At 40.5% G+C, this 27265-nt stretch overlaps 1 protein-coding gene across 2 annotated transcripts in view; it reads right to left on the reverse strand.

Annotated features, from left to right (window-relative positions):
- LOC140212071 (anthrax toxin receptor 1-like) overlaps nt 1–24624 on the reverse strand; it is a 109892-nt gene extending 85268 nt beyond the window's left edge. For both annotated transcript variants that reach the window (XM_072282553.1, XM_072282554.1), the window contains exon 1: nt 24353–24624. In XM_072282553.1, the coding sequence (XP_072138654.1) occupies nt 24353–24504 (152 nt within the window). In that variant the 5' untranslated portion in view covers nt 24505–24624. The remainder of the gene's footprint in view (nt 1–24352) is intronic.
- Between the last annotated feature and the right edge of the window lie 2641 nt (nt 24625–27265).

Consider the following 27265-nt stretch of genomic DNA (forward strand, 5'->3'; position numbering starts at 1 on the left):
AACATGAGGTGTTGCTCCAATCGTGGCATTACAGGAAGACAGGGACCGACATGTTGGAATGGAAATGAGGATTGGAATTAAAATGGTTGGCCACTGGGACATCCTGAGTGAAAGTGCTCAACAAAGCCATCCACAAATCTATGTCACGTCTCTCCAATACAGAGGAGACAGCACCGGGAGCACTGGATACAGTAGGTGAAATGTTGTGTCACTTGAAAGGACTGTTTGGGGTCCGGAATGGAGGTGAGGGAGGAGGTGAATGGGCAGGTGTAGCACTTTTTCCACTTGCTGGGATAAATGCCAGGAGTGAGATCAGTGGGGAGAGATGAATGGACAAGGGAATCTCAGAGAGAGCGATCCCTACAGAGAGTGGGGCAGTGGTGGGGGTTATAGATATGTTTGGTGGGATTGGCGTGCTGGAATCTGGAGCAAAAAGCAAACTACTGGAGGAACTCACTAGGTCAAGCCGCATCAATGGAGGCAAAGGGATGCCCTTACATCAGGGTCAGCTACCTCTTTGCTGCTATTGATGCTGCTGGACTTGCTGAGCTCATCTAGAAGTTTGATTTTGCTTTTGAAACCAGAGTTTTTTTTCCAGGTATGGATCTTAAAAATACTTGGAGAGAACGTAGGTGACTGAGAGGACTTCAGATTTCGTAAAACAGAAGTTGCTTTGAGATTAAGTTGTCAATGAGACTACGATTGAGGTTATTGAGAACTAGGAGGAAATCAGGACCATAAAGTGTCAGTGAGACTGAAGTCTAAACGTGCTTAGAGGTGATGTGCAAAGGAATTGCTTATCATCAAGAGATAATTCTGAGACTAGATTCTGGACAATATAGAACAGAAATCTACAGCACATTACAGGTCCTGCGGTCCACAACATTGCGCCGACTATGAAACCTACTCTAGAAGCTGCCTAGAATTTCCCTAATGCATAGCCCTCTACTTTCTCAAACTCCGTGTACCTATCTAAGAGTCTCTTAAAAGACTCTATTGTATTTGCCTCTGCCACCATTGCTGGTAGTGCATTCCATCATTAGATATCCAGTGTTGGAGAGTTAAATATTGGCAGCTAATACAGAGGGGAGAATTTGGGAGATGAATGCTAAAACATAGCTGACAAAACACGAATGGTTGGATAGCATCTTCTGTGCTTGAAGTCTATAGTGAAAGCTTTTGACAGATCTGTGCTCTTGGAGCACTTGGGAGATAAGGCAGCAGTATAATTTTCAAAAATCAAGGATATAGTTTTAAGGCAACATTCTTCAGATATGAGATCTTCAGTGATCTGGAGATTCAGGAAGAAGTAAGAACAAGGGATTGAGAGAATTTGTGAAATGTCATAATTAATCCATCAGTAGCAGTGGATCCTGATAGGAAGCATAGTTCTTTTTTGAGAAAGTGGTCAATTTAAAGCTGGAGATGGTATGGCCATCAGGAAGTGAGGCAGAGAGTACTAGTTTGGGATATTTGTAGCACTGCTACAAAAAGGATGAATTGCTATTAAGAATAAGATAATTTGCTCCAAGCATGTTAGAAGAGGTGAACATGTAACATGCAGAAATACAGAATGAGAAATGAAGTTCCCCGCATTCCCCAAAAGCCCAAAGGTACGTACAACTGGAAAGTGAGTCTTTTATGTGATGAAAATGAGAAGCTTGAAATAAATATTTTTAACCTTGGCGGCAAACTGGTGATTCTGGTGAAGGGCAGGCATTGACAAAGCTTTGGACATGTTTTAATGTATGCATAAGATTATAGATGGCTCCAAGCCTTTTTTTAAACAGGTATTTCAATCAGTTCATATCCTTATTCAGTTCAAGTGTCCATGAGATTAATCATTTTATTTTCAAGAAGGAGTCATGGTCAACAATATTTGTCTGAAATTTTTGCCTTTTCAGACTAACTGGATTTCAAGAATTGTTAGAATGTTGACTGCACCTATGTGGCCATCAGGGATTCATATGTGAACCACAAGATTTATGTGAAATAATTCATGCGGCAAAAATGAATACCGAAAGGATTTCTATGTTTTGTATACATTGCACATACATCAAAGGCTAAACCTCAAAGAGAGCTCCTGTTACAAATAACTACCAATGTATAATGAAGCTGGTGAATGCTCTGAAATTATGATCAGCTATTGTGACTCTCTACAGATGGTAAAACCCAATTTTGTCAGCAGGCAAGAGGAATGCCTTGGACCAGGTTTATCCAAACATGGTAAATCTATGTGGCATCAAATCTATAAAACTTTAATGTGCTAATAGAAGTTCAAAGGCTTATAGGTACATTTAATTATTCAGAGAAAATTTCAGAAAAGAAGTTGCAGAGGAAACATGACTTGGTAATCATGAACACATAAACTACTAGCAAATTTCAGAATACGTGGGCAGCCTTGGAAAACTGGCTCTATAACAAGAAATGGAAATAGTAATTTACAACCACCAAGAAAATACGGACTAATTGTAAACTTTGAACTAGAAGTATTTCTACCCCTCCCAAAATAAATAGCAAACAGAACACTATTTAATTGAGATTGTCCTCAAATGCCTGTCCTTGTGGGCATATGCTAATTCACTTACCACAAAACAGTAAATATTCTAACTTATTTCTCTCTACATTGCAAGGGATCTGCATGATTATCACTTAAAAGTTTGATTGTGAGAAGATTTGTATTCTGCTGAAATAGATTTAAAATATGGATGAGTCTTCTAGTGCTTGAAGTATAATGATTTTATGAAACCTGCTTTAGAACATTTTCAAACCCACTGTTTTGTTTAGTCACAGAATTATATACAACTGGTGGCTAAATCTGGCTTAGAAAGCCTTCCTAAATGATCTTTTAAATTTTTTTTTGTCTGTTCTGAGGTACTCGTGGTGGTACCTAGCTGTGTATACTTTGATTTTGTCAGCATTTTTGTTATTTTTATTTGAGGTTTTTCCCTCAAATATTTTTCACTTACTTTTAGTTCTTTTAGTTTTAACATGTCACCTTACAAAGAGGTGATCATGGGTATATAAACAGGAAATCATTGTACCTAACAAAAGCTAATTCTTCAAAGACAGCCAGGAAACAAAGAAAAACCATGGAACCTTTTCAAAGTAAAACATCAAACACCCAAAGTGCAAAAATAGAACAAATTGTGCAAACAGCAAAAAACTTAGTGTAAAGTACAGAACATAAAACATCAAACCGAAAAGTCATTGAAACAGACCTGAACTGTTCAGTTTAGTTCAGTCCAGTTCAATTTAGCACCCTGTTATTCGTTGACTGCAGGCCACAGAGCCAGCCTGCCCAATCAAAATCACACAATATATCAACAAAAGAAGAGCAACTAGAAACCAGGAACACATCACAATGTGAACTACAGAGTCTAGTCCACAAACCGCATCAATCAAACCTTGCCAAAGACCCAAGACTCCTGCACTCTCCTCCAGCAGCATCGAGCGAGAGAGAGAGAGAGCTCAATCAAAAGCAGGCACCTTCATCTGGCACCAGCAAGTGAGAGGGAGAGAAAGACCAGTCAAACACAGGCAGACAGCACTGAACACCCACTCGCCTTCTGCTCTCAACCTCATTTATTTTAATCTTCCTCAACGTTTTAATCTGCGAGATCTGGAGTCAATCACGGGCTTGTGTCCCGTCTCCAGGCCATGCACTTCGCTGGAAACCTCACTGAACTCCCTCTGAGACAGCAAAGTGCCAGCTCGGTCAATCGGCTCAAAAACACACAATCAAAATGTAGATCACAGGCTCCAACAATAGCAGACTCATATCTGGAAGAAGAAGAAGAAGTGAAAGAAGTAGTTTTGTGAACTGTCCGAAGATTCATGCTTTTGGTCGCGTTGTTTGTGGTGCTATCTTCTTCACAGTCTGTAGATGTGTTTTAGATAAATGGGAACTGATGGATGTACTAAAGGTATAAAGTTATTGGTGATAATACAATTCTATGTCTGAACATTTTACCATGGATAGAATTTTGACTAGCTAAAAGAAGACGGCATAAGCACAGCAGGGTGTTTTCTTGTTGGCAAGATGTGAAGGACACTGTGCCACAGGCATTGATGCTGATGTTTCAACTTTTTACAATTTTTATAAATTACTTTGATGAAAGCATCTCAGGCAATGTTATTATATTTCTGTTCACATAATGATCAGAAACAAAAGAGCACACAAAAAAATAGAGGACAAGTGCTCCTCTGATCTTTTCAAACCTCTTTTGCCATACATAGGACATTGAAGAATATAGCACAATACAGGCTTTTCATCCCACAATGTTGTGCCAAGTTCTTAACCTATTTCAAGATCAATCTAATGCTTTCCTCCCACAATTCCCTCCATCTTTCTTTCATCCATGTACCCATCTAAGAGTCTCTTAAATATCCCTAATATATCTGTCTCTATCACCATCCTTGCAGTGTGTTCCATGCACTTACCACTCTCTATGTAAAAAAAAATTACGTCTGACATTGTCCCTATACGTTCATCCAACAACATTAAAAGTATACCCTCTCGTTTTAGCCATTGTAACCTTGACGAAAAGGCACTGGCTGTACACTCTATCTAAGCCACTTACCATCTTATACAGTACACCTCTATTACCTACCACCTCTCATCATCCTTCATTCCAAAGAAAAAAGCCCTAGCTTCCTCAGAAGACATGCTCTCTAATCCAGGCAGCATCCTGGTAAATATCCTCTGCATCCTCTGTAAAGCTTCTACATCCTTCGTATAAAGAGGCAACCAGAACTGAACACAATATTTCAAGTGTGGCCTATCCAGGGTTTTATAGAGCTGCAACATTACCTTGTGGCTCTTTAACTCGATCCCCTGACTAATGAAGGCCAACACACCATACACCTTTTTAACAACCCTATCAACCTACATGGCAACTTTGAGGGATCTATGGATGTGGACCCCAAGATCCCACTGTTCCTCCACACTGCTAAGAATCCTACGGTGCCTTCAAGTTCAACGTTCCAAAGTATACCACTTCACACTTCTACAGACTGAACTCCATCTGCCACGTCTCAGCCCAGCTCTGCATTCTATCAATGTCCTTTCATAACCTATGACAACCTTTTACACTACCCACACCACCACCAATCTTGTATCATCTACAAATTACTAACTCACCCTTCCACTTCCTCACCTAACTCAATTGTAAAAATTATCAAGAGCAACAGGCCAAAGAACAATGCCTGCAGAATACCACTAATCATAGACCTTCAGGTAGAATATTCTCCATCTGCTACCATCCTCTGCTTTCTGTGGGCAATACTGTTGATCTGCCCAAAGACTCAACTCCTTCTCTGTGCTGATTCCACATTGTCCTTAATTCTTCAATTTACAAAAGCCTTTTCTTGAAATGCCTCTAATGATCTAGCCTTCAGAACTTTCTAAGTTCAAAAGTTCCAGAGATTCATCACCCTCTGTGAGAAAAAATTCCTGTACACTGGAGAGTAAAAGGACCATCCCTCATAATGTATTTACTTCCTCTCATTCAAGATTTGAGTGGAAACATCTCATCATCTAGCTTGTCAAGTATCCTTAGGATTATACAGTATATATATATATATATATATATATATATATATATAGTGCCTATCAAAAGTATTCACCCCTTTGGAAGTTTTCATGTTTCATTGCTTTACAACATTGAATCATAGTGGATTTAATTTGGCTTTTTTGACACTGATCAACAGAAAAAGATTCTTTCTGGTCAAAGTGAAAACAGATCTCTACAGAGTGATCTAAATTAATTACAAATATAAAACACTAAATATTTGATTTCATAAGTAAGTACCCCCTTTCACCAAAGCATCATTGGTGCAGCCAATTAGTTTTAGAAGTCACATAATCAGTTAAATGGAGATTACCATGTGCAGTCAAGGTGTTTCAATTGATTGTAGTAAAAATACACCTGTATGTAGAAGATCCAAATGCCGGTAAGTCAATATCCTGGCCAAAAACTCACCATGAAGGAAAAAGACCATACCAGACAAATCCACGAAAAGGTTACTGAAAAGCACAAGTCAGGAGATGGGTACAGGAAAATTTCCAAGTCCCTTGAAGTACAGTTAATTCAGTCACCAAGAAATGGAAAGAATATGGCACTGCTGTAAATCTGCCTAGCAGGCTATCCTCAAAAACTGAGAGACCGTACAAGAAGTGGACTATTGAAGGAGGCTACCAAGAGACCTATGAAAACTCTGGAGGAGTCACAAGCTTCAGTGGCTGAGATGGGAGAGACGCGCATACAACAGCTATTGTTCGGGTGCTTCACCAGTCGCATCTTTATGAGAGAGTGGCAAAGAGAAAGCCACTGCTAAAAAAAAACTCATGAAATCTTGGCTGGAGTTTACCAGAAGGCATGTGGGAAATTCTGAAGTCAGCTGGAAGAAATTTCTATGGTGTGACGAAACCAAAATTGAGCTTTTTGGCCACCAGACTAAATGCTACGTTTGGCATAAGCCAAACACTGCACATCATCAAAGACACAACATCCCTACCATCAAGCAAGGTGGTGGCTGCATCATGCTGTGGGTTGCTTTACTGCGGCAGGCTCTGGAAGGCTTGTGAAGGTAGAGTGAAGAACGAATGCAGCAAAATACAGAGAAATCCTGGAGGAAGAAACTTGATGCAGTCTGAAAGAGAACTGCAACTTGGGAGAAGATATGTTTTTCAGCAAGACAATGACCTCAAGCATAAAACCAAAGCTACACAGGAATGGCTTAAAAACAACAAAGTTAATGTTCTTGAGTTGTCAAGTCAGAGTCCAGACCTCAATCCAATAAAGAATGTGTGGCTGGACTTGAAAAGGGCCGTTCACTCACGATCCCCATGCAACCTGACAGAGCTTGAGCTGATTTGTAGATACCTATCCACACAGACTCAAGGCTGTAATTGCTGTCAAAGGTGCATCTAATAGATACTGACTTGAAGAGGGTGAATACTTATGCATTCAATTATTTTGTCTTTTATATCTGTGTAACACGCTGTAATGGTTTCTCTGTAATGTTCACTGCTGAGGTAACGGTTTCTCTGTAGCAGCAATGTTTGGGTTATGGCTGGAGATAACAGAACTATGGTATGCATGTTAGCCAATCAGAATTTTGTTGCTCTGTCTTGTGAATCTGGAAGGAGGTTTTTCACGGGCTTTTGCCGGGGAGAGATGAGGAGAGAAGATGATAATGGAGAGATTTGGTAGACCGCCGGATGGGGTGGACTCGGAGCGAGGGTCTGAAGGGCAGCAACGATTGGAGGAGATCGATGGTGAACAATTGACTTATCAGTGAGCTCCAACTTTGCGCAACAGGCTGTTTAATAAGATTAGGCCCTTTTTTTCCTTTTATTTCATTTCTCTACTACCTATATAGTCAAAGGAAGAATTATAAAGCTTAATCGTTTAATCGCATATTGTGTACCGTTTGTTATTTCGGGGTACTGAGTTGTAACAGGGGACACATCGCGCAGCATCCCCCCAGATGAGATTTCTTAAGTTTGGCCAGGCCAGGGATTATCACCCGCTATATTAAGCCGCTAGCCAAAGCGAGGGTTACATTTGTAATTAATTTGGGTCACTTTGTAGAAATCTGTTTTCACTTTGACATGAAAGAGTCTAATTCTGTTGATCAGTGTCAAAAAAGCCAAATTAAATCCACTGTGATTCAATGTTGTAAAACAATAAAACACAAACATTTCCAAGGGGTTTGAATACTTTTTATAGGCACTATAGCAATAAAGGCCACTATGCAATTTGCCTTCTTAATTACTATCCACATCTGCAAGCTAACATTTTATGTTTCAAGCACAGAAGATCTCCAAACTCCTACTATACATCACTGTTTGCAGTTTCCCTCCATTTAGATAATACCCTGTCTTCTGATTCCTGCTACCAAACTGCCTGACCTTACTTTATCTAAACTCTATTTCTAGGCTTTTGCCCAGTTGCTTAACCTACACCTATCCTGCAGAATCCAAATATCTTTATCACAGCATTCTCTCTCTCATCTATTTTCATGTCATCTAAGTCAAACTTGGATACCTACATTCCACCCTCTCATTCCAGTCTTTAATTTAAAAAATAAATAATTGATGGCTGAGGACTGATCTTTAGGACATTCCACGAGTTATGTTTTTCCAGTCTGAAATAGGTTCATTCATTTTGATTCTCAATTCCCAATACCATGAATGCTTCTATATTAGCTTTTTATACAGCATCTTATCAAATGCCTTCTGAAAATCTAAATACACTACAGCTACAGATTCCCTTATTACCTGTAAACAATTGCAGCAAATTTGTTAAGCATGGCTTCCCTTTCATAAAGCAATGTTTGATTGCATTAATCCATTTAAATAGCAGCAAACTTTTTCTTGATTCTAGACTCCAGAATCTTTCCAATGACTGATGTTAAGCTAACCACCCTTCTCTAATCGTACATTCACAATTTTCCACATTGGTGCCCTGCTGGAAGATGGTTAGTTGGTGAGGTACCATAAAACTTGAGGGAGGCTAATCTTATGCCTTAATTTAAGAAGGGCTGCCGGGATAAGCCAGGGAATTTCAGGCAGATGAGACTAACATCAGAAATGGTAGAGTGAACGGCAGGTTCTACCTGCATTTAGGACTAATTAGAGATATTCAGTATGACTTTGTGAGTGAAAAATCATGTCTTATGAATTTGATTTTGTTTTTTGAAGTGATGACCAACCAAGAGGACTGGCAAGGGCAGGGCAGTAGAGATTGTCTCCATGGACTTTAGAAAGGTGCTACAAAAACTCTTGACAAGGTTTTGCGTGGTAGGCTGGTCTGGAAGTTGAGATCACATTTGATTCAGGATGAGCTAGCTAATCAGTCAAAAAATTGGCTTGAGATTAGGAGTCAGAGGGCAGTAGTGGAGGCTTTTTATTCAGATTTGTGGTCTGTGACCACTGGGGTGCCACGGGTGTTGATGCTGGGCCACAGTTATTTGTCATCTACAGTATATTAACAATCTGGATAAGAATGTAGTAAACATAGTTAAAAAGTCTACGTACAGTATGATATTAAAATTGGTAGTATAGTGAAGAGGTTTGTTAAAGACTACAACAGAATCTAGATCAACTGGGACAGCAGGCCAGAAAATACCAGAAGGAATTTAACTTTCACACACAGGCTGGTAAGTTCAGTTAAGGTGAAGAGGGTTCCAGCTTCTACTACTATCTGTTCTGCTTGCAAATGTACAGTTTCAGGAAAATAAAACAAAAGACCTCAGAGCAATATTGCTGTAATGGACATCAAAATCGTTACATTCTTTGTTTCAGAATGTAAACATTCTGTCGCCTGCCATTCCAGATGCAGTGATACTGCTTGCAGGCTTCACAATTCACCACCAAAATAGGACTGATGTGTCTTTCAGAGACAGAGGAGGTGGAGTATGCTTTATGATTAACTCCTTGTGGTGCACAAATGTGGTGGTTCTGTCCCAGTCCTGCTCACCCATACCGGAACATCTAGTAATCAAGAGTCATCCATTTTATCTGCCACGGGAGTTTTCAGCCATCATCTTGGTAGCGGTGTACATTCCACCTCAGGCCCATGTCAAATTGGCTCGACGTAATCAACAGGCACATTGATGCTTTTCCTGTCATTTTGGGGGATTTTAACCAGGCACTTGAAAAAGTCCCTAAATAATTATCACCAGTGGAACCAACACATTGGACCACTGTTATACTACCATCAAAAATGCTTACCATGCCATCCTACACCCAAACTTTGGAAAGTCTGATCACCTGGCTACACTCCCTGACTATAGGCAGAGACTGAAGTTACAGCACCAGTAGAGAGGACCAAGATAGTATGGAAAAGGGAGGCAGAGGAACACTTACAGGACAGCTTTGAGTCGGTGGACTGGACAATATTCAGGGATTCATTTTTGAATCTGAATGAATACAGCACAGATGTCACTGACTTCATTAAAACCTGTGTGCATGACTGTTTACCTAAGAGAATATACTGTAGATACCCAAATGAAAAGCTGTGGATGATGCAGGAGATTTGTAGTTGGCTGAGGGCTAGATCTGTGGCATTCAAGACTTGTGAATCAGGGCTACACAAGTAGGCCAGGAACGACTTACAGGGGGCTATCTCGAGAGCAAAACGACAATTCCGATGGAGATTAGAGGCAGAATCGGAACCACATCAACTCTGGCAGGGTTTGCAGGCCATTACTTCCTACAAAACAAAGTGTAATATCATGAATGGTAGTGATGCTTCATTCCCAGATGAGCGCAATGCTTTTTATGCACGCTTTAAAAGGGAGAATAAAACTATAGCTATGAGGATACATTCAGTATCCAGTGACCCTGCGATCTCTGTCTCAGAGGCTGATGTCAGAACGTCTTTCAAGAGGGTGAACCCTCATAAGGTGACAGGCGATGATGCACCTGGTAGGACCCTGAAAACCTACCAACCAACTAGTGGGTGTGTTCAAATACAATTTCAATTTCTCTTTGGTACAGTTGGAAGTTCCCACCTGCTTCAAAAGAGCAACTTTCATACCAGTGCCCAAGAGGAGCAGGGGTAAGCTGCCTTAACATCTATCTTCTAGTAGCACTCACATCTATGGTGATGAAGTGCTTTGAGAGGTTGGTTATGGCTAGAATCAACTCCAGCCTAAGCAAAGATCTGGACCCACTGCAATTTGTCTACCACAACAATAGGTCTACCGTACATGAGATCTCATTGGCTCTTCACATGGCCTTGGATTACCTGGACACTACTAATACTTACGTCAGGCTGCTGTTTATTGGCCATAGTTCAGTGTTTAACACAATCACTCCTACAGTTCTGATCAAAAAGCACCAGAACCTGGGCCTCTGGATCCTCGACTTCCTCACCGGAAGACCACAGTCTGTGCGGATTGGAAATAACACCTCCACCTCACTGATAATCAACATTGGCACACCTCAAAGATGTGTTCTTAGCCCACTGCTCTACTCTCTCTACACTGATGATAGTGTATGCAGAGCCTAAATGCTATTTATAAATTTGCTGATGACACAACTGTTGTTGGCAGAATTTCAGATGGCGACAAGAAGGTGTATGGGATAGATCAGCTGGTTGAGTGGTGTCGCAGCCACAACCTTGCACTCAATGTTAGTAAGACTAAAGAATTGATTGTGGACTTCAGAAAGGGTAAGGCAAGGGAACACGCACTTGTCCTCATCAAGGGATCAGAAGTGGAAAGGGTGAGCAATTTCAGGTTCCTGGATGTCAATATCCCTGAGGATCTATCCTGGGCCCAACATATCGATGAAGTTACAAAGAAAGCACAACAGTGGCTATATTTTTTTATTTGGAGTTTGAGAAGATTGTATGCTACCAAAGGCACTCAGAAATTTCTACAGATGTACCATGGAGAGCATTCTGCATCACTGTCTGCTATGGGGAGAGGGGGGCACTGCACAGGATCAAAATAAGCTGCAGAAAGTTGTAAATTCAGACAGCTCCATCATGGGTACCAGCCTCACCAGCATCCTGAACAACTTAAGGAGTGATGCCTCAAAAATGCAGCATCTATCATTAAACCCATCTGCCAGGACATACCCTCTTCTCATTTGTACCATCAGGGAGGAGGTACGGGAGCCCGAACACACACACTCAATTATTTCAGGAACAGCTTCTTCCCCTCTACCATCAGATTTCTGAATGGACATTGAATCCATGAACACAATCTCACTATTTCTTTCTCTTTTTGAACTACATTTAACATTTATGTATGTGTGTATATATACATATATAACATAAAGTAATTGATTGCATAAGTATTCACCCCATACAAGTCAGTATTTAGTAGATGCACCTTTGGCAGCAATTACAGCTTTGAGTCTGTGTGGATAGGTCTCTAGCAGCTTTGAACATCTGGACACTGCAATTTTTCCCCCATTCTTCTTTACAACACTGATCAAGTTCTGTCAGATTGCATAGGGATCACGAGTGACCAGCCCTTTTCAAATCCAGCCACAAATTCTCAATTGGATTGAGGCCTGGACTCTGACTTGCCCAATTAAGAACATTAACTTTGTTGTTTTTAAGCCATTCCTGTGCAGCTTTGGCTTTATGCTTGGGGTCATTGTCTTGCTGGAAAACAAATCTCCCAAGTCGCAATTCTCTTGCAGACTGATTCAGGTTTTCCTCAATGATTTCCCTGTATTTTACTGCATTCATTTTATGCCCTACCTTGACAAACCTTCCAGGGTCTGCTGCAGTGAAGAATCCCCACAGCATGATGCAGCCACCACCATGCTTCATGTTAGACATGGTGTGTTTTTGATGATGTGAGGTGTTTGGCTTACGCCAGATGTAGTGTTTAGTCTGATGGCCAAAAAGTTCAATTTTGGTTTCATCAGACCACAGAACCTTCTTCCAGCTGACTTCAGAGTCTTCCACATGCCTTCTAGCAAACTCTAGCCAAGATGTCATGTGAGCTTTTTCCAACAGTGGCTTTCTCTTTGTCACTCTCCCATAAAGTTGCAACTGATGAAACACCGAGGCAACAGTTGTTGTATGTGCAGTCTCTCCCATCTCAGCCACTGAAGCTTGTGACTCCTCCAGAATTGTCATAGATCTCTTGGTGGCCTCCCTCACTAGTCCCCTTCTTGTACGGTCACTCAGTATTTGAGTACGGCCTGCTTTAGACAGATTTACAGCTGTGCCATATTATTTCCATTTCTAGTGTACTTTTACTACAACCAAATGAAACATCTTGACTGCACACAGGTCTCCAAAAACAGATCTCCATTTAACTAATTATGTGACTTCTAAAACCAGTTGGCTGCACCAGTCATGATTTGGTGTTTCATATTAAAGGGGGTGAATACTTATGCAATCAATTATTTTGTGTTTTATATTTGTAACTAATTTAGATCACTTCGTAGAGATCTGCTTATCACTTTGACATGAAGTAAACTTTTTTCTGTTGGTCAGTGTCAAAAAAGCCAAAATAAACCCATGGTGATTCAATATTGTAAAACAATAAAACCATGCAAACTTCTTACTGTAATTTACAGCTTTTATTATTATGTATTACAATGTTCTGCTGCCATATTACAACAAATTTCATGACACACGCCAGTGATATTAAACCTGATTCTTAATCTGGTGGGAGAGTACAGAGTTTATGAGAAACAGAGGGAAATGGGTATCTAATTCATAACTACAAAACACTAGTGCATAGGTATAGCAAATATTTCCAAAGTTGTCAATCTGCAACATCATATCTATTTTTTCTTTGAAAATTCTGCAGCATGTTTGCACAATTTCTACTAAAATTAACAAAGAACATTTGAATAATACAGTAATAAATTCACTTCAATAGTAACAATTTAAAAATCAAAAGAAAGAATATGACACACAGTGTGAATCTATTTCTGCAGAATGTGGCTTGTTAATTTTATTTTTATTTATTTAGAGATACAGTGAGCCGTGCTGCCCAGCAACCCCCGATTTAACCCTAGCCTAATCACAGGACAATTTACAATAACCAATTAACCTACTAAACTGTACACCTTTGAAATGTGTGAAGAAACTGGAGGAAACCCACGAGCACATGGGAAGAATGTACAAATTTTCCTAGAAGATGCTAGAACTGAACTCCAAACTCTGATGCCCAGAACTCAAAAGGTGCCACAGTAATAGGTGCTTAATAGTTCATACCGACTCCTTGTTACTACTTATGTTCCACAAAAGCCCCCTTCAATATCCATGATACTTTAGCTCATCTAACAGCAGACATATCTGTTCCTTTCACAGAAATCTTTTGAACTACTATTACAACTGCCCACCAAATTAATCACTTAATAATAACAACTGTAAAAAGCATGACATATTGACAAGAAAATTATTAAATATAGCCATAAAAAATTCCATGATATGTATTTGTGAAGGAGTTTCCATCTTATTCTTGGAAAGAATGAATGTTGTGAGGCTATCCTGTTGAAGAGTCTAGAACTAAGTACAATGCCTCAAGATAAGGGATCAGTCATTTAGGGCCAAGAAGCGGAGAACTTACTTTTTACAGAGGACTGTTAATCTTTGTAGTTCTCTAACTCAGGGAGCTGTGGATGCAATGATTATATTTGAAGCTGAAATTGTTGAATGTTTGTCCATGTTGAGGTTATGGAGATTTGACAGGAAAGTGGAAGAGGCCAAAAAGCAGCCTCGATCTAACTGACTGGGGATTTGGGCTTGAGCTGCTATGCAACTTAAAATTAATGTTCCTGTGATCTTACTTTATCATGGAACCCAGATTTCTCTGAGACATTTACAGTTGCAGTTCGTGCAATCTTCAGAACCATCTGCAGCTAAAGCAACAAGTACAGTTTCTAGCAAGCTTATATCTTCCCATATCTCTTAGTCTAAGCAAATACACATAAAACCTTCCTTTCCTGACAATATCTAACAAAGTTTATCTTTGTGTAGAAGATTTTGTTGAGTATGATACGTGCTTAATACTGAAGTCTAAGAACTGGTTTCCAAGAAACCAAGAAAAACTGAATTTTTAAAAAATCAATAATAGAAAAGTATTTGCACTTCAAAATACAAGCAGAGAGAAAAATGTCCCTTCACTGGAAATTCTGCATGCTTAAAAAATTTCTCCCTGTTTTTGCACTAAACCACTAATTTATTATTGCCTGTGTAACTTATTCACAAAATATGCTGTGCTTACATTGACAGTAAAATTATGCCTTTTTGTGACAATAAGTATTTTTTAGTCATAAAATGTTTAAAAGGTTTGACCTCTCATCATGGCAAGTATTGATGAATAATCGATTATTTACTTCACATATTTCATTGCTTCCATTTTGTTATTTTGCATACATAATTTGTAAGTTAATTTTTGTGATAAAATATCAACTAGATGAATAATCAATGATGTAACAGACTTAACAGCTTCAGGATCAGTATGAATTGCACTAACTACAGTAATATTATATTTCTACTGATTTCACTTGGGCTCAAGTACACTGCAAACGCATTCTAACAATTCAAAGATTCAAAGTACACTTATCATCAAAGTATGTATACAGAATACATATCTGAGATTTGTCCTCCTGTAGGCAGCCACGAAACAAAGAAACGCCATGGAACCCATTCAAAGAAAGCATAAAGCAGCCAACATGTAAAAAAGGAACAAATTGCACAAACGGCAAAAGGTGAGCTAACACCATGTAGAGTATCAATATCAATCCAGGAGTCCAGTAATATCCAGATTAATTCAGTTCAGCTTTGTGCCACTAGCCAACTGCAGGCTGCAGAGCCAAGTCTTCGCTGAGGCGCCCTAGTCCGTTCAAAACCACTCAAAAACAGCAGAAAGCGAAACCAAAATCCAGAAATACATGCAACATGAATCTAGAAGTCCCCTGAAATGAGTCCAGAGCCATGACCCTCACCAATTAATCCTTGCAATGTGGAACACAAGACTCCTGTGCTTTCCTCAAACAGCATCTATGCAAGAAGACTAGTCAAGCACATGCACACAGTGGCAAACTTCAGCCTGTCCTCCGCTCTAGTCTTTGTTGACTTCAGCCTTGCTTAGCGCCCCAACTGGAAAGAAGCAATGGAGTCAATGATGGGCTTACCTCCCACGTCCAGGCTGCCAGGCCGCACGCAACATTCCCAGCCTCACCAAAATCCTTCAGAGACAGCCAAGTGCCAGATTGCTCAATCGGCCCAAAAACACACCATCAAGATGTTAGTCACAGGTTCCAACTGCATGCAGGTTAGTAGTGGAATCATACTTGAAAGAAGAAAAAGAAGTAGTTCTGTGAACTGTCTGAGGAAATCGCCGTTAGTTGCGTTGTTCGCTGGCGCATTCTTGAACACAAAAAATGTTCTAATCTTGATTTCACCCAATATTTAGATACAGTATATGGGGGCAAATTTCCTCTGGACCTGTCTTTACCTATTGCTGTAACATTGCAAAAATTTCATCTCATCTCACTGGGGATTTCCAGCCAGCAATCAAAAATTTAACCTGATGTTTCCCATAAGCACTTAGGCCATTTAATCACCTTGATCTTGTTGCACTCACATAGCATATCTGCAGAAAAACAACACAAGGCATTTCACAGAACTACATGGAAAAAATGAACACAAACAAAGAAGGTACCGTTCGATGATTAGTCTGAGTTAGTCTTGAGGAGGGCCTGAAAGGAAGGTATTCTTTACGAAATATCAATTTACTAAGTCACATACAGGTTCATCAAAATACAAGAAGACCTATTTCCGTTTCAAAACATGGTGCTGAAGGACAGAAGTGTAACCTGAAGATTGGAGGAAGATACATCTAAGCAATCTGCCAGCGAATGCTGCTTATTTCCCTGTCATTCAATACACAGCTATCAGTGGCTGAGTAATATCTTTGCTGCAGGTGAATTCACCTCTGACTCCCACATCTGCCCACTTAAATTCTCAAGAAGTCAGGTATGAAAACCCCTCCTAAACCTGTGCAAAAGGACAGGCCTGAGAACTCATGTTGGAGATCTCATTTCATTCTAAGCTCTGGAGCCCAGTATTGTGACCCACTTTCAGCCATCTAGATTCTGCTGTCTCACCAACGTGAGCACACAGTCTTCGATAGATCTTCCCGGTTACAAGCGATTTTTAGTGAAGCAAACCCCTTCCACTCCCCAGTGACGTGTGCCTTGTAAAAGACAGGCAGGGACTCTGTGTCTTAATAGTTGCCAAAAGCACTGTAAAACTAGTAGTAAAATCACATTCTGATTAATTACTCAATTAATTGTTTCACTGAGTATAATTTCATGTATATTTAAAAGTGCAACAGCTAGGTTCTGGTACTTAATTAAAACTGATGTTTCTAAAATATCCAGTAACTAAGTAGGATACTTCTAGACAAATTGACCAGGCATGGGATATGCATGTCAGTTCAATGAATCCTTTCTTGACAGTTTACAAGGAACACAGGTTCAAAGTGACCAGATTTTCATACCCTGCTGTTGAACTCAGCCTAGTTTCTCGCTGGGGATTCATTGCCTCCACTATAAACCACATAAAAGGTTTAAATGTGCTATATTCTACTAAATAATTTGACATGTATAAAATTCCACAAGCAAAAACTGCTGGAAATACACAATGTCGCAAGTTGTTCAATTCTGAAAAAAAGGATAGATTAACATTTCAGAGAAAAGATGCTAACAAAGTCATTAATTGTTTCATTTAACAAACTACTGTACTTTCTTATACCTTGATCTGATACTTCATCAATTGTCCTCTATGAAATTTAAAACTGATAACATTTTTGCTTTTCTTTTAATCTTTAAGAATTAAATCTGAAATTTTGTGATGACAGAGTAAGCTATTCCAGAATCTCTCTGGCCTCCGTCCATGCTCAATGCCTCCTTCTCTACCACTCAGTACCAGGCCCACTCAGTACAATATTATACCGTTATTATCAGGAGCATCTATCTTCCTTAATGTCAGTTCCAGTAGCAGAATGTGCCACTCATATATTATCAGTAACCCTTTCTTAATTTTACTGCAGCTTCACCTTCTCTCACACTGTGCCATTGCCAGGGTTTGTTCCTTGTTGATGCATTACAATACCATAGTCAGTCTCATTTCCAACTCTTTCATACAGTATATTCACTGAATGTCATAGTAGCTTTGTCTATACCAATAATACCTCACAGTTACAGTGGGTGTCAGATTCCACTCCAGAACCAGGATGCATAATCTCCACAACAATCCAGGGCAACACTGCTACTTCATCAATTTAAACTTGTGGAGTAGACTGTTAGCTAAAACACAATCAAATAGTTCAGAAACACGTCAAATTGCCTTGATACAATCCTAAAAAGAATTGGATGTTGTTTTATTTTCCATACTTGCTAGCTGAGAACAATTACTATTTTGCAAGGTAATTAAATGCAAAGCACTTTGAGATGCTTCTGACAGATGTAATAATATGCTATTTAAATTCATACCTTTTATCTTTTCAGTGCCATGGATTCTTCTATTCAATGTTAGATTACAACACTCTGTCCCGCTCCACCCACACCATTAGGACTACTCATATAGAGCATCTTCCACTCAGTATTTCAACAAGTCCCAGTTCTCTCCTATCTAGTGTTACCTTCATTCTTCACTCAGTCATTTCCACCTTCGGAGACAAAAATATTTCAACCTTGCTATAGATTCACTAGGTTTACTTTTGTTATTTACATACTGTATGTGGAGATCACCGGCAAATTTAGAGCATTTATTTGCTTTTGAGAAAGTGATGGTAAAGCACCATTTTAACTGCTGCAATCTGTTTAATTATAGTCTCCCAAAATGTTGTAGGATTGAAAGTTTGAGTATTTAGACTCAGCAACAATAAAGAATAAGAGTATATGATTAAGTCAGAATCACGCCCGTCTTGGAGGGGAATATGATGGCATTCCAATATACCTGTGGCCCTTGCCCCTTCCCCCAGATATAAAGGTTGTGAGTTTGTGAGATTGTCAAAGAATCAGGGCCACACTTTACTGCTCAGATAAAAAGATACACCAGATACAGATTCATAGTCTTGGCTGGGTAATTTACTTGCTGTCTTCCTTACTCAGCCAAGTGTTCCTTAATAGTACTGCCTTTCTTATTCAATGCCAGTACCGATATTTCCCATCCATTGCTGTTAGTAAGGTTGCTTATTCAATAGCACCATCTGAATTTTTCCCCACACAGCTCCACTTAGAAGACTTTGTTTGAGCGAGAAACATACTCTGATTTTACATACCGTAACTATACTTTCAATATCACCAAAATCTAAGGTCTTTCATGCAGTTGTCTTTCCTCAGGTTAATGATTTTGTCCTTGTGGTATTTAGGGCTCTTACCTAATGACTGTGCTAATCATGTTCCATGATTTTTCAATCAGTAAAAGTGAAACTTATCCTATGCTATTACCCAAAGTCACTGTCTTTCTACTTATCTTCTATACTGCCTAACAGCTCTCACCAAATTCACAGATAATGAAGAATGACGACTATCCGAGTCATTCACAGAATACTAATATTTTGCCTCACTTATCAAATATAGGTCTCTCACAATTATTTTCTTACATAATTTCTTTCTTCCAATATCACATGATCTACCTGAGTTTGCTAGTTGCATATATTTGTACTACATTGTTTCTTACAACATCGTTCCAGGCTCAGACTTATATTGGGAAGTCAAAACTCAGCTGATTGACAAAGCCCTGCACAGCAAAGGAACTTTCTGTCCATGTGGCAAACTTTGCCCTTAAATGGCTCATACAGCCGGTAATAGTCTGTTCTCAGCCTCATCAGCTGTCAAAACTTTCCAGTGACCAACAGCATCACAGAATGCTGTGTAGTTATTTTAACAGTATTATATTTATAGTCTGTATGTGAAATCAAAGTGCTATATTTTCATTACTTTCTTCCTTGCTTTTGCTTGTCCTTTAAGCATATTTCTTTTTATTTTTACAGGTGAAACAACATGTAACAGCATTGACATTTTCCTATTTTTAAAAAAATTTGATGTCTGTTTAATGCACATACAAGATTCAAGTTTATTTGTCACCTGTACATTGAATCATACAGTGAAATATGTGGTTTTCATTGACAACCTTTGTCTTGCTTAAATAAAACTGTTAACTAAGCTTCAACAGTCTTACAAGTTTTGTGGCTGTATTTGAGTTGGTGTTAGGAGTAGTGTCATCATCCTCTAGCAGAATGATTATGTTAAGGTTGCCACTGTCCGTGCAATGACCCTCAGAAACTGAGCCTGCGGTGAGTGAACTTATCCCTGTGATTCGTGTCCAGCAACTGAGGCAAAAATGATCCTGCAGGACAAATGAATGAGGAGCAGTGGAGACCAGATGACTGATGGTAAATGTAAAAACAATATGAAAGCAATTGTCATTAACTTACTCAATTACTGCCTCAGTAAAACACCAACAGAAGTGAGCAGAAGCAAGCAGAAAAAAAGAGTGCCCATGACCAGGTGCCAGTTTTCAGAAGCCTACATTATTTAAATGTGAGATTAGGAGAAGATTGGGCTTGATCAGATGAGTGATAAAATCTGATTAAAGAGAAGAATTGAGCCCTATCAAAAATCTGTGTGTAAATTTGACAGATGTTAAGGAAGAATAAGGCACCTGTCTACCTTCCAGCACTCCAGGTGAACTGATTTAAGACAACTCTGCTTGGAGTTATAGGATCGGGAAAGGGGGTTCTTGGAACAATACAAAAGAAGTGAGTTAGTGCTGGAATACTACTCTCTGTAGAGTCCTTACTATACCAGTTTGCTTTACTAACCAAAATGCTTGTACTAACCAAAGGTTATTATTCTAACACAGGTGCATACCAAAATTTAATTGTAGACTTTCTGAAGAGAAAAGCAAGTAAGTTCCTTGTAATGCTGTAACTAGTGGTATAACTCCAGGCGGTCTGTGCTAGTGTGATTTATTGTTAGTTTCTCAGCCTTAGATTATTGCAACTTGTATTGAATTCCAGAAATTCTGACTCTTGTACTAATATGCTTTGTACCAGTGCCAATGTTTTCTTTGCATGTCAGTGGTCCTCACTCAGGACAGAAAATTTCTTACCCTAAAACAGGATTTCATTATTAGTGCATATTTCCTTGTGTGACTCTCATCTAAGACAACCTTTCATTGTATTTCAGTGACCTCTAATGCATCTCACTCTTGGTAAGATTTGCTTAACTAATGGCAGAATCCATTAAGAGGTAAGTGTCACTCATCCAGTCCTTTCTCGGTCAATAGCATTCCTTGTTCAGTCCTATGTTTTTCTATCAGGTGTAATTGTATCATAAACTCAATGTGAATCTCATTTGATTTTTTTCTTGTCCAACACCTTAAATGACAATTATTGCAAATCAATACCACAACCGTTTCTTATTCATTTCCAATGCCTTTGGCAGCAAATGCTATTCCTTTTCTCCTTAAAGATCACACCTCTCTTCTTCAGCACTACTTTCCAAGTCAGGATTTCTCACTCAAGTACCAGTACATTTTTTACCTTGTGAGATCATGTCCTGCTCAGTAACTGTCCTCCCGGGGTGAGCTCTCCCATTCTGCCCCTGTTCCCATTATGCCTATGTGTCAGGCACTAACAATAGACTTCCAATACCTCTCATCGGTGCCAGAATCTCTCCTCCAGGATCCTGTATCATTCACACATCTCTCATGCAAATGCAGCATTTCTCACCCAGTGTAATAGTTCTCATGCAATACCGGTGTTTCTCACTCAGTCCTTCTGCAAGTTAGAAACAATGAATGAATGAAGGATACTTAGGCTTGGGTGAAAAATACTTCCCTTGGGCAAGCTAGGGCTTTTCTCTTTGGAGCAAAGGAGGAAGAAAGGTAATTTGATAGATGAGTATAAGATTATAAGAGGATAGCCAGCACCGTACACCCAGGGCGGCAATGGCTACTGGCAGGGGATGTATTTTTAAGGTGATTGGAAGAAAATGTTGAGAGGATATCAGAGGAACTATTCTTTTCACACAGTATGGTAAGTGCATGGAATGCACAGCCAGGGGTGGTGGTAGAGGCAGATATATAACAGACATTTAAGAGACTGTTAGAGAGGCACATTGATAAAAGGAAAATAAAAGGGCTATGTGGGAAGGAAGAGTTAGATTGATCATGGAGTGATTCAAAAATCAGCACAACATCATGGGCTGAAGACCCTGTACTGTGTTCTACATTCGATGTTCTAAATACAGGCAGTGAATGAGAAATACCAGTTGTGGCAGAGATATTGGCATTGAGTGAGAAGCGCTGGTACTAGATGGTTGAGAATCCCATCAACAGACAAGAAGTACAGATAGTGACTGTGAAACATTTCAGTGGCTGAAAGATGCTAATACCAGGTGTGAAAAAACTCCAATGGCTGAGAGAAACTATATGAGAAATACCATCAGTAGAGAAGGATTCCCAGTGAGTGAATACTACCGTTAGTATTGCGAGTCAACAGGAGTGCTAAGGAAGACTGCAAGTGAATGAGAGATAGAGGCACCGGCATAACAGTCAAAGTTGAATGTAATGGTAATGGACTTGCTCTGCTCCTGGCCCTATGCCATCAGTAGATTGTCATCAGCAGACCATCTTTTTCACCTAGTATCTCATAGTAAATAGTAGTGTCTCTTATTTACTGTTAGATCTCATCCAGTCATCATTTTTCACGCAGTGATAGGATCTCAGCATCTATCAACATTTCTCATTCAATGGCAGTACCACTCGATCTTTATCCTTCAACTCTCACCAGTGCAAGTCCCAGCTACCTTTTACACATTGCTAGTATCTCTCAGTCACCGGTGATATTTTCTCACATTACCACAATCTCATTTTTTGATGATGTTTCTCAGCCAGAATTAGTAACTCATCAGTTGTAAATATTCGCACTCAGCCGTTTATCTCAGCAACCGATGTTGCCTCTCAATTGAAGGCATGAACTCTACATTTGTTATTGGTTCTCATATAGCGCCAGCAGCTCAGGCAATGAATGTATTCTTCATTCACCACAAGAATCTCTGTGTTTTTTACTGTTAAAAACTTTGTCACTGATTGCATTTCTCATTAGTGTCACTATGTCAACTGTTATCACTTAGTGCTACGATCTCTCATCAATAAATGTTTCTTCTCACACAATCAGTAGCTCAACCAATGTCAGTATATCTCACCCAATACCAGTATCTCCACAAAGGCAGATTTTCTCACCCAATATTAGAATCCCAAAAGCTAGCAATGACTCTCACCCAGTGCCAGCACCTACACTAAATGACAGTATTTCCAACAGTGCCAGAGATTTTCACCCAAAAATGATAGTGTCATATCCAGTGAAATTGTTGCATACCCCTGCCAGCAACCCCATCAGCACCAATGTTTCTCACTGGTTGTTAGTACCCAGTGCCAGTATGTCCAGTCAGTGTTCAGATTCATGTACCATATGTGCATTGAAACACACAGTGAAATGTGTCATTTGTATTAACAACTGACACACCTAGGGTTGTGCTGGGCGCACCCCCACAAGTGTCACCACACATTCTGGCATCGACAGAGCAAGCCCACAATGCTGGGCAGAACAACACAGGACACAACAAAACACAACAGTGTTCCCTGTCTAGTGCCAGTGAATCTCACCCACTGCCAGCATCTCCACCAGTGTCCGTTTTCTTTACCTAGTGCCAGAGCTCCTTACCCACTGCCAGTGTTCCTTGCCCAGTGCCAGTATCTCAACTAACGGCAGTGGCTCCTACAGGGAACAAGAACTTTGCCCAAAACTAGAGTCGCGGCAGCGCCAGTCGCCCTCTCCCCTCCCCCCCCACAAACACAAACAAACACACACTCACTCTCTCTCTCTCACACACACACTCACTCTCTCTCACACACACACTCGCTCTCTCTCTCACACACACACTCACTCTCTCACACACACACACACTCACTCTCTCACACTCTCTCTCACACACACACACTCACACACACACACTTGCTCTCTCACAGACACACTCTCACACACACACTCACTCTCTCTCTCACACACACACTCACTCTCTCTCACACACACACTCGCTCTCTCTCTCACACACACACTCACTCTCTCACACACACACACACTCACTCTCTCACACACACACACACTCACTCTCTCACACTCTCTCTCACACACACACACACTCACTCTCTCACACTCTCTCTCACACACACACACTCACACACACACACTTGCTCTCTCACAGACACACTCTCACACACACACTCACTCTCTCTCTCACACACACACTCACTCTCTCTCTCACACTCACTCTCTCTCTCACACACACACTCACTCTCTCTCACACACACACTCACTCTCTCACACTTTCTCTCTCACACACACACACTCACTCTCTCTCTCACTCTCACACACACACAGACAGATCCCTACCGCTCCTGTACAAGAGAACTGCTCACCGCCTCCCCCCCCCCCCCCCCCGCCACCACCATCCACCACCATCCACCACCATCCACCACAGCCGCTGCGCGAGCCCAGCCCGGGGGTGGCGGTGGGGTTGGCGCGCGCGCGCGCGCACTGGGGGCTTTTGCGCCCACTCAGGGAGTACGGGAGCCGAGCCCTGGCAAGGAGGTGGGGGGGGGCACACCCATACCAACTCTCGCTGCCTCCCACCACCCCGCTGCTACACTCGCCTGCACATCTCCGCCGCTAAACACCAAGCACAAAGCCAATCAGCCTTGTTTGCATCTCGCTCCTCGGGAGGGCGGAGAGAGAGATATATATAAAAATAAAAGCAAACCAACACCGCTCCACTTACTTATCCAAGACAAAGTACAGATCGAAAGCTCCGTGACAGGACGTTTTGTCATCGGCTTTGTTCTTCGGGCCAGGAGTCGAGGAGCAGCGGGCGCTAAGAAGAAGCAGCGCGCTCAGCGCCGCTCCGCAGACGCCGCTTGTACACCTCGCCATTCTCAGCACATGAACTATTAACCCCCCACCCCCCAAATATAGCCCCACTCAGACGTATGTACGACAGCAGCCGGAGCCTGGGGCTTTGCTATTGCTGTGCACAAAATTCCAACGAATGATTTTGCTTCTCCGCAAATTGGCGTTTGCGGAGTACGTCAGCCTGAGATTCCCCTGCGGTCAGACTGACGTTTGCTCAGCCCACTGTAGAGGCGCCAACTGCTCACTGCAGCTTGGGTTCAACCCCGTCCCACGAATAACACTGGCAGCCAGTGCAGTCCAGCATTGGATTATCCTCTGTCCCCCGTCCCTGCACTGCACTGCAGCCAGTGCACTCTGGTCAGAGACTAGTTCACGTCCTGCTCCCGGCACTGGCAATATTGCACTTCTGCCTGGGATCACCCCACATCTTGATCCCTGAACTGCAACCAGTGCACTCTTGTCTGGGATGGGCCCCATCCCGATTTCTGTAGCCTGGGTACAGCCAGTTCCTTTTCATTGACTCTGTTGGTTTTTTTCTATTTACTGTGAATGCCCGCAAGAAATGAATTTCAGGGTTCTATATGGTGGCATATACAAATAATGCATATGCCATAATAAATTTATGATAATTTACTTCGAACTTTTGAACTTTGCCCTGACAATCAATGCACTCCCACTTGGTACCCATCCTGTCTCCTTCCTGCAATGACAACTAGTTGCAATATGGTCTGCGAACAATGCCCGTTCAGTTTCCAGCCCTGGCAATCAGAACATTGCAGTCTGGGATCTATCCCCGGCGCCCTCCACACACTGGCGACAAGTGGATTTCATTCTGGGATCACCCTCTTCCGCTCTCTACAACTTGCGGTATCGTCCCCTGCTATTGCTATTGACAGTGCTTCTAATTCCAGTCCAGTTTATTGAACTGACAGCCGGTGCACCGCTCATTGCAACTTGAGACCAGTCTGTACCCCTCCTGGCACTGCCAACCAGCTCACAGAGAGTGCTATGCTGGTTGTCAGTTCAATAAATTGAACTGGAATTAGAATCCTTGTCAATAGCAATTTTGAAAGATATAATTGGGGCCGGAAAATGTGGCAGGATTGTGAAGAAGTGCTCCAGAATTGTGTTGTTGGTCATAAAGAAAGCACGACCACGATGGGCCGAATTACGTTATTTGCTGCGATGTGTTTTTGTACATTCAATCCATAAAGTGCTTTTAATTAGCCTGCATGAGCAAACCTTAATATGTATCACAATAAGGTTTGTAACTGTTCTTTCTAATTTTATCATGTCCCCGCTTCCCCAAAGCTTCTCACTCACATCAATAACAGAATCCTTTAAAACGATTACACAAATTACTCAAAAAACTCAAATATTTTAAATGATTATTTTATTTTACGAAATTATCATATTTAATGTTCACGTTCATTAATTGAGTAAGGCGCTGAGGTTTTTTTGTAAAGCTGGAGTTGCAGGGTTGTTACTGCGACATTCCATGGTTAATCATGAGTTTGGGTTTCTGACCTGAAAGACGCTGGAGGTTTCCAAAATACCATGCAATATATAATTATTAGTAAGAGGGCGCTTGAGAGATAAAGTGCAAACGATAGGAAATGTTATCGTGAAATAATATTGTTATGTTCAATTACGTCCAATATAAGTATTCTTTCATCAGTCTGAACAATATAGGCGCTGTGTTTCCGCGTCTTGTTGTTGAGAAATGTTTCTCCTGCTGCGACTCCTAAAGCTGAATAATAATTCATATTTGTCCTCAAGTAAGTAGATCGTCTTTCAAAATGTTATCAGATCAGCCCATTTCTAGGGCATCTTGATAAATTCTGCAAACGGACTTATATTATTTAATTATGTCCTCAAAGTCATCAATGAAGTGTTACTTTTGAAACATTTGTTATTGTTGTCACCGAAGTTGAAACACCACAGATTTGTATTTAAAAGGCTGAAAGAGTACACCGCAGTTCACGATATCCAATCAGTCTGTTGCTCGATTCCCAGCTTAAACATGTAAATAAACATGTGGTAACATAAATCATATTTTCGCATTTTCAATCACAAGCAAATTTGTACATTGCTTGGCATTATTAATACCTAGGAATTTTGAACTTCCGAACGCAAAGTGCCCTGTCGTTTTAATTTAGAATATGCCAAGCAGGACGTACATGGGAATAAACTTAAACGAAGTTAATATTGTTATTTCGGTAATTGTCAGAATGGAGACAGAATATTATAGTTGAAAATGCAGTCGCGTATCTTTGCGTTCATGTATGAAAATGTTAAGATAGTACAAATACAAACAGATCCTGATGTAAACAAACAAATTTCAGCAGAGATTTTGTTAAAGAACAACTGTGAAATGCTTACTTAAAATCACACTGAAAGATTGAAAATGGGACAGTGAACTAAGAGACTGAAGGTAAATTGTAGTATTTTACTAAGCACCCCTCTTTTAAATCTAATTCACAGCTCCCATCGTATAATCAGTGCATTGAAATTCCGTTCTATAGAAGACTTGATTTACTTCATTGTCAAATTATTCATTTTAGCTTTATTAATGGTGAACATTTCTCCACAATACCGCTCTTAAATGTAAAAGCAGCTCTTAAAATTTGACTTTTTGTCGTATAAGCAGGCATTTTTTCAGCGATGGGGTGCATCTTCATTCACGGCTACACAACTACCCTATAAACATTAATCAAAAGGGCTGGTTATTTCAGATGTCAAGATGTTCATAGGAATTTTCTGTCAGGCGTTGACGCGCCTT

Source organism: Mobula birostris, chromosome 18, assembly GCF_030028105.1.
Source record: "Mobula birostris isolate sMobBir1 chromosome 18, sMobBir1.hap1, whole genome shotgun sequence".
NCBI lineage: Eukaryota > Metazoa > Chordata > Chondrichthyes > Myliobatiformes > Myliobatidae > Mobula > Mobula birostris.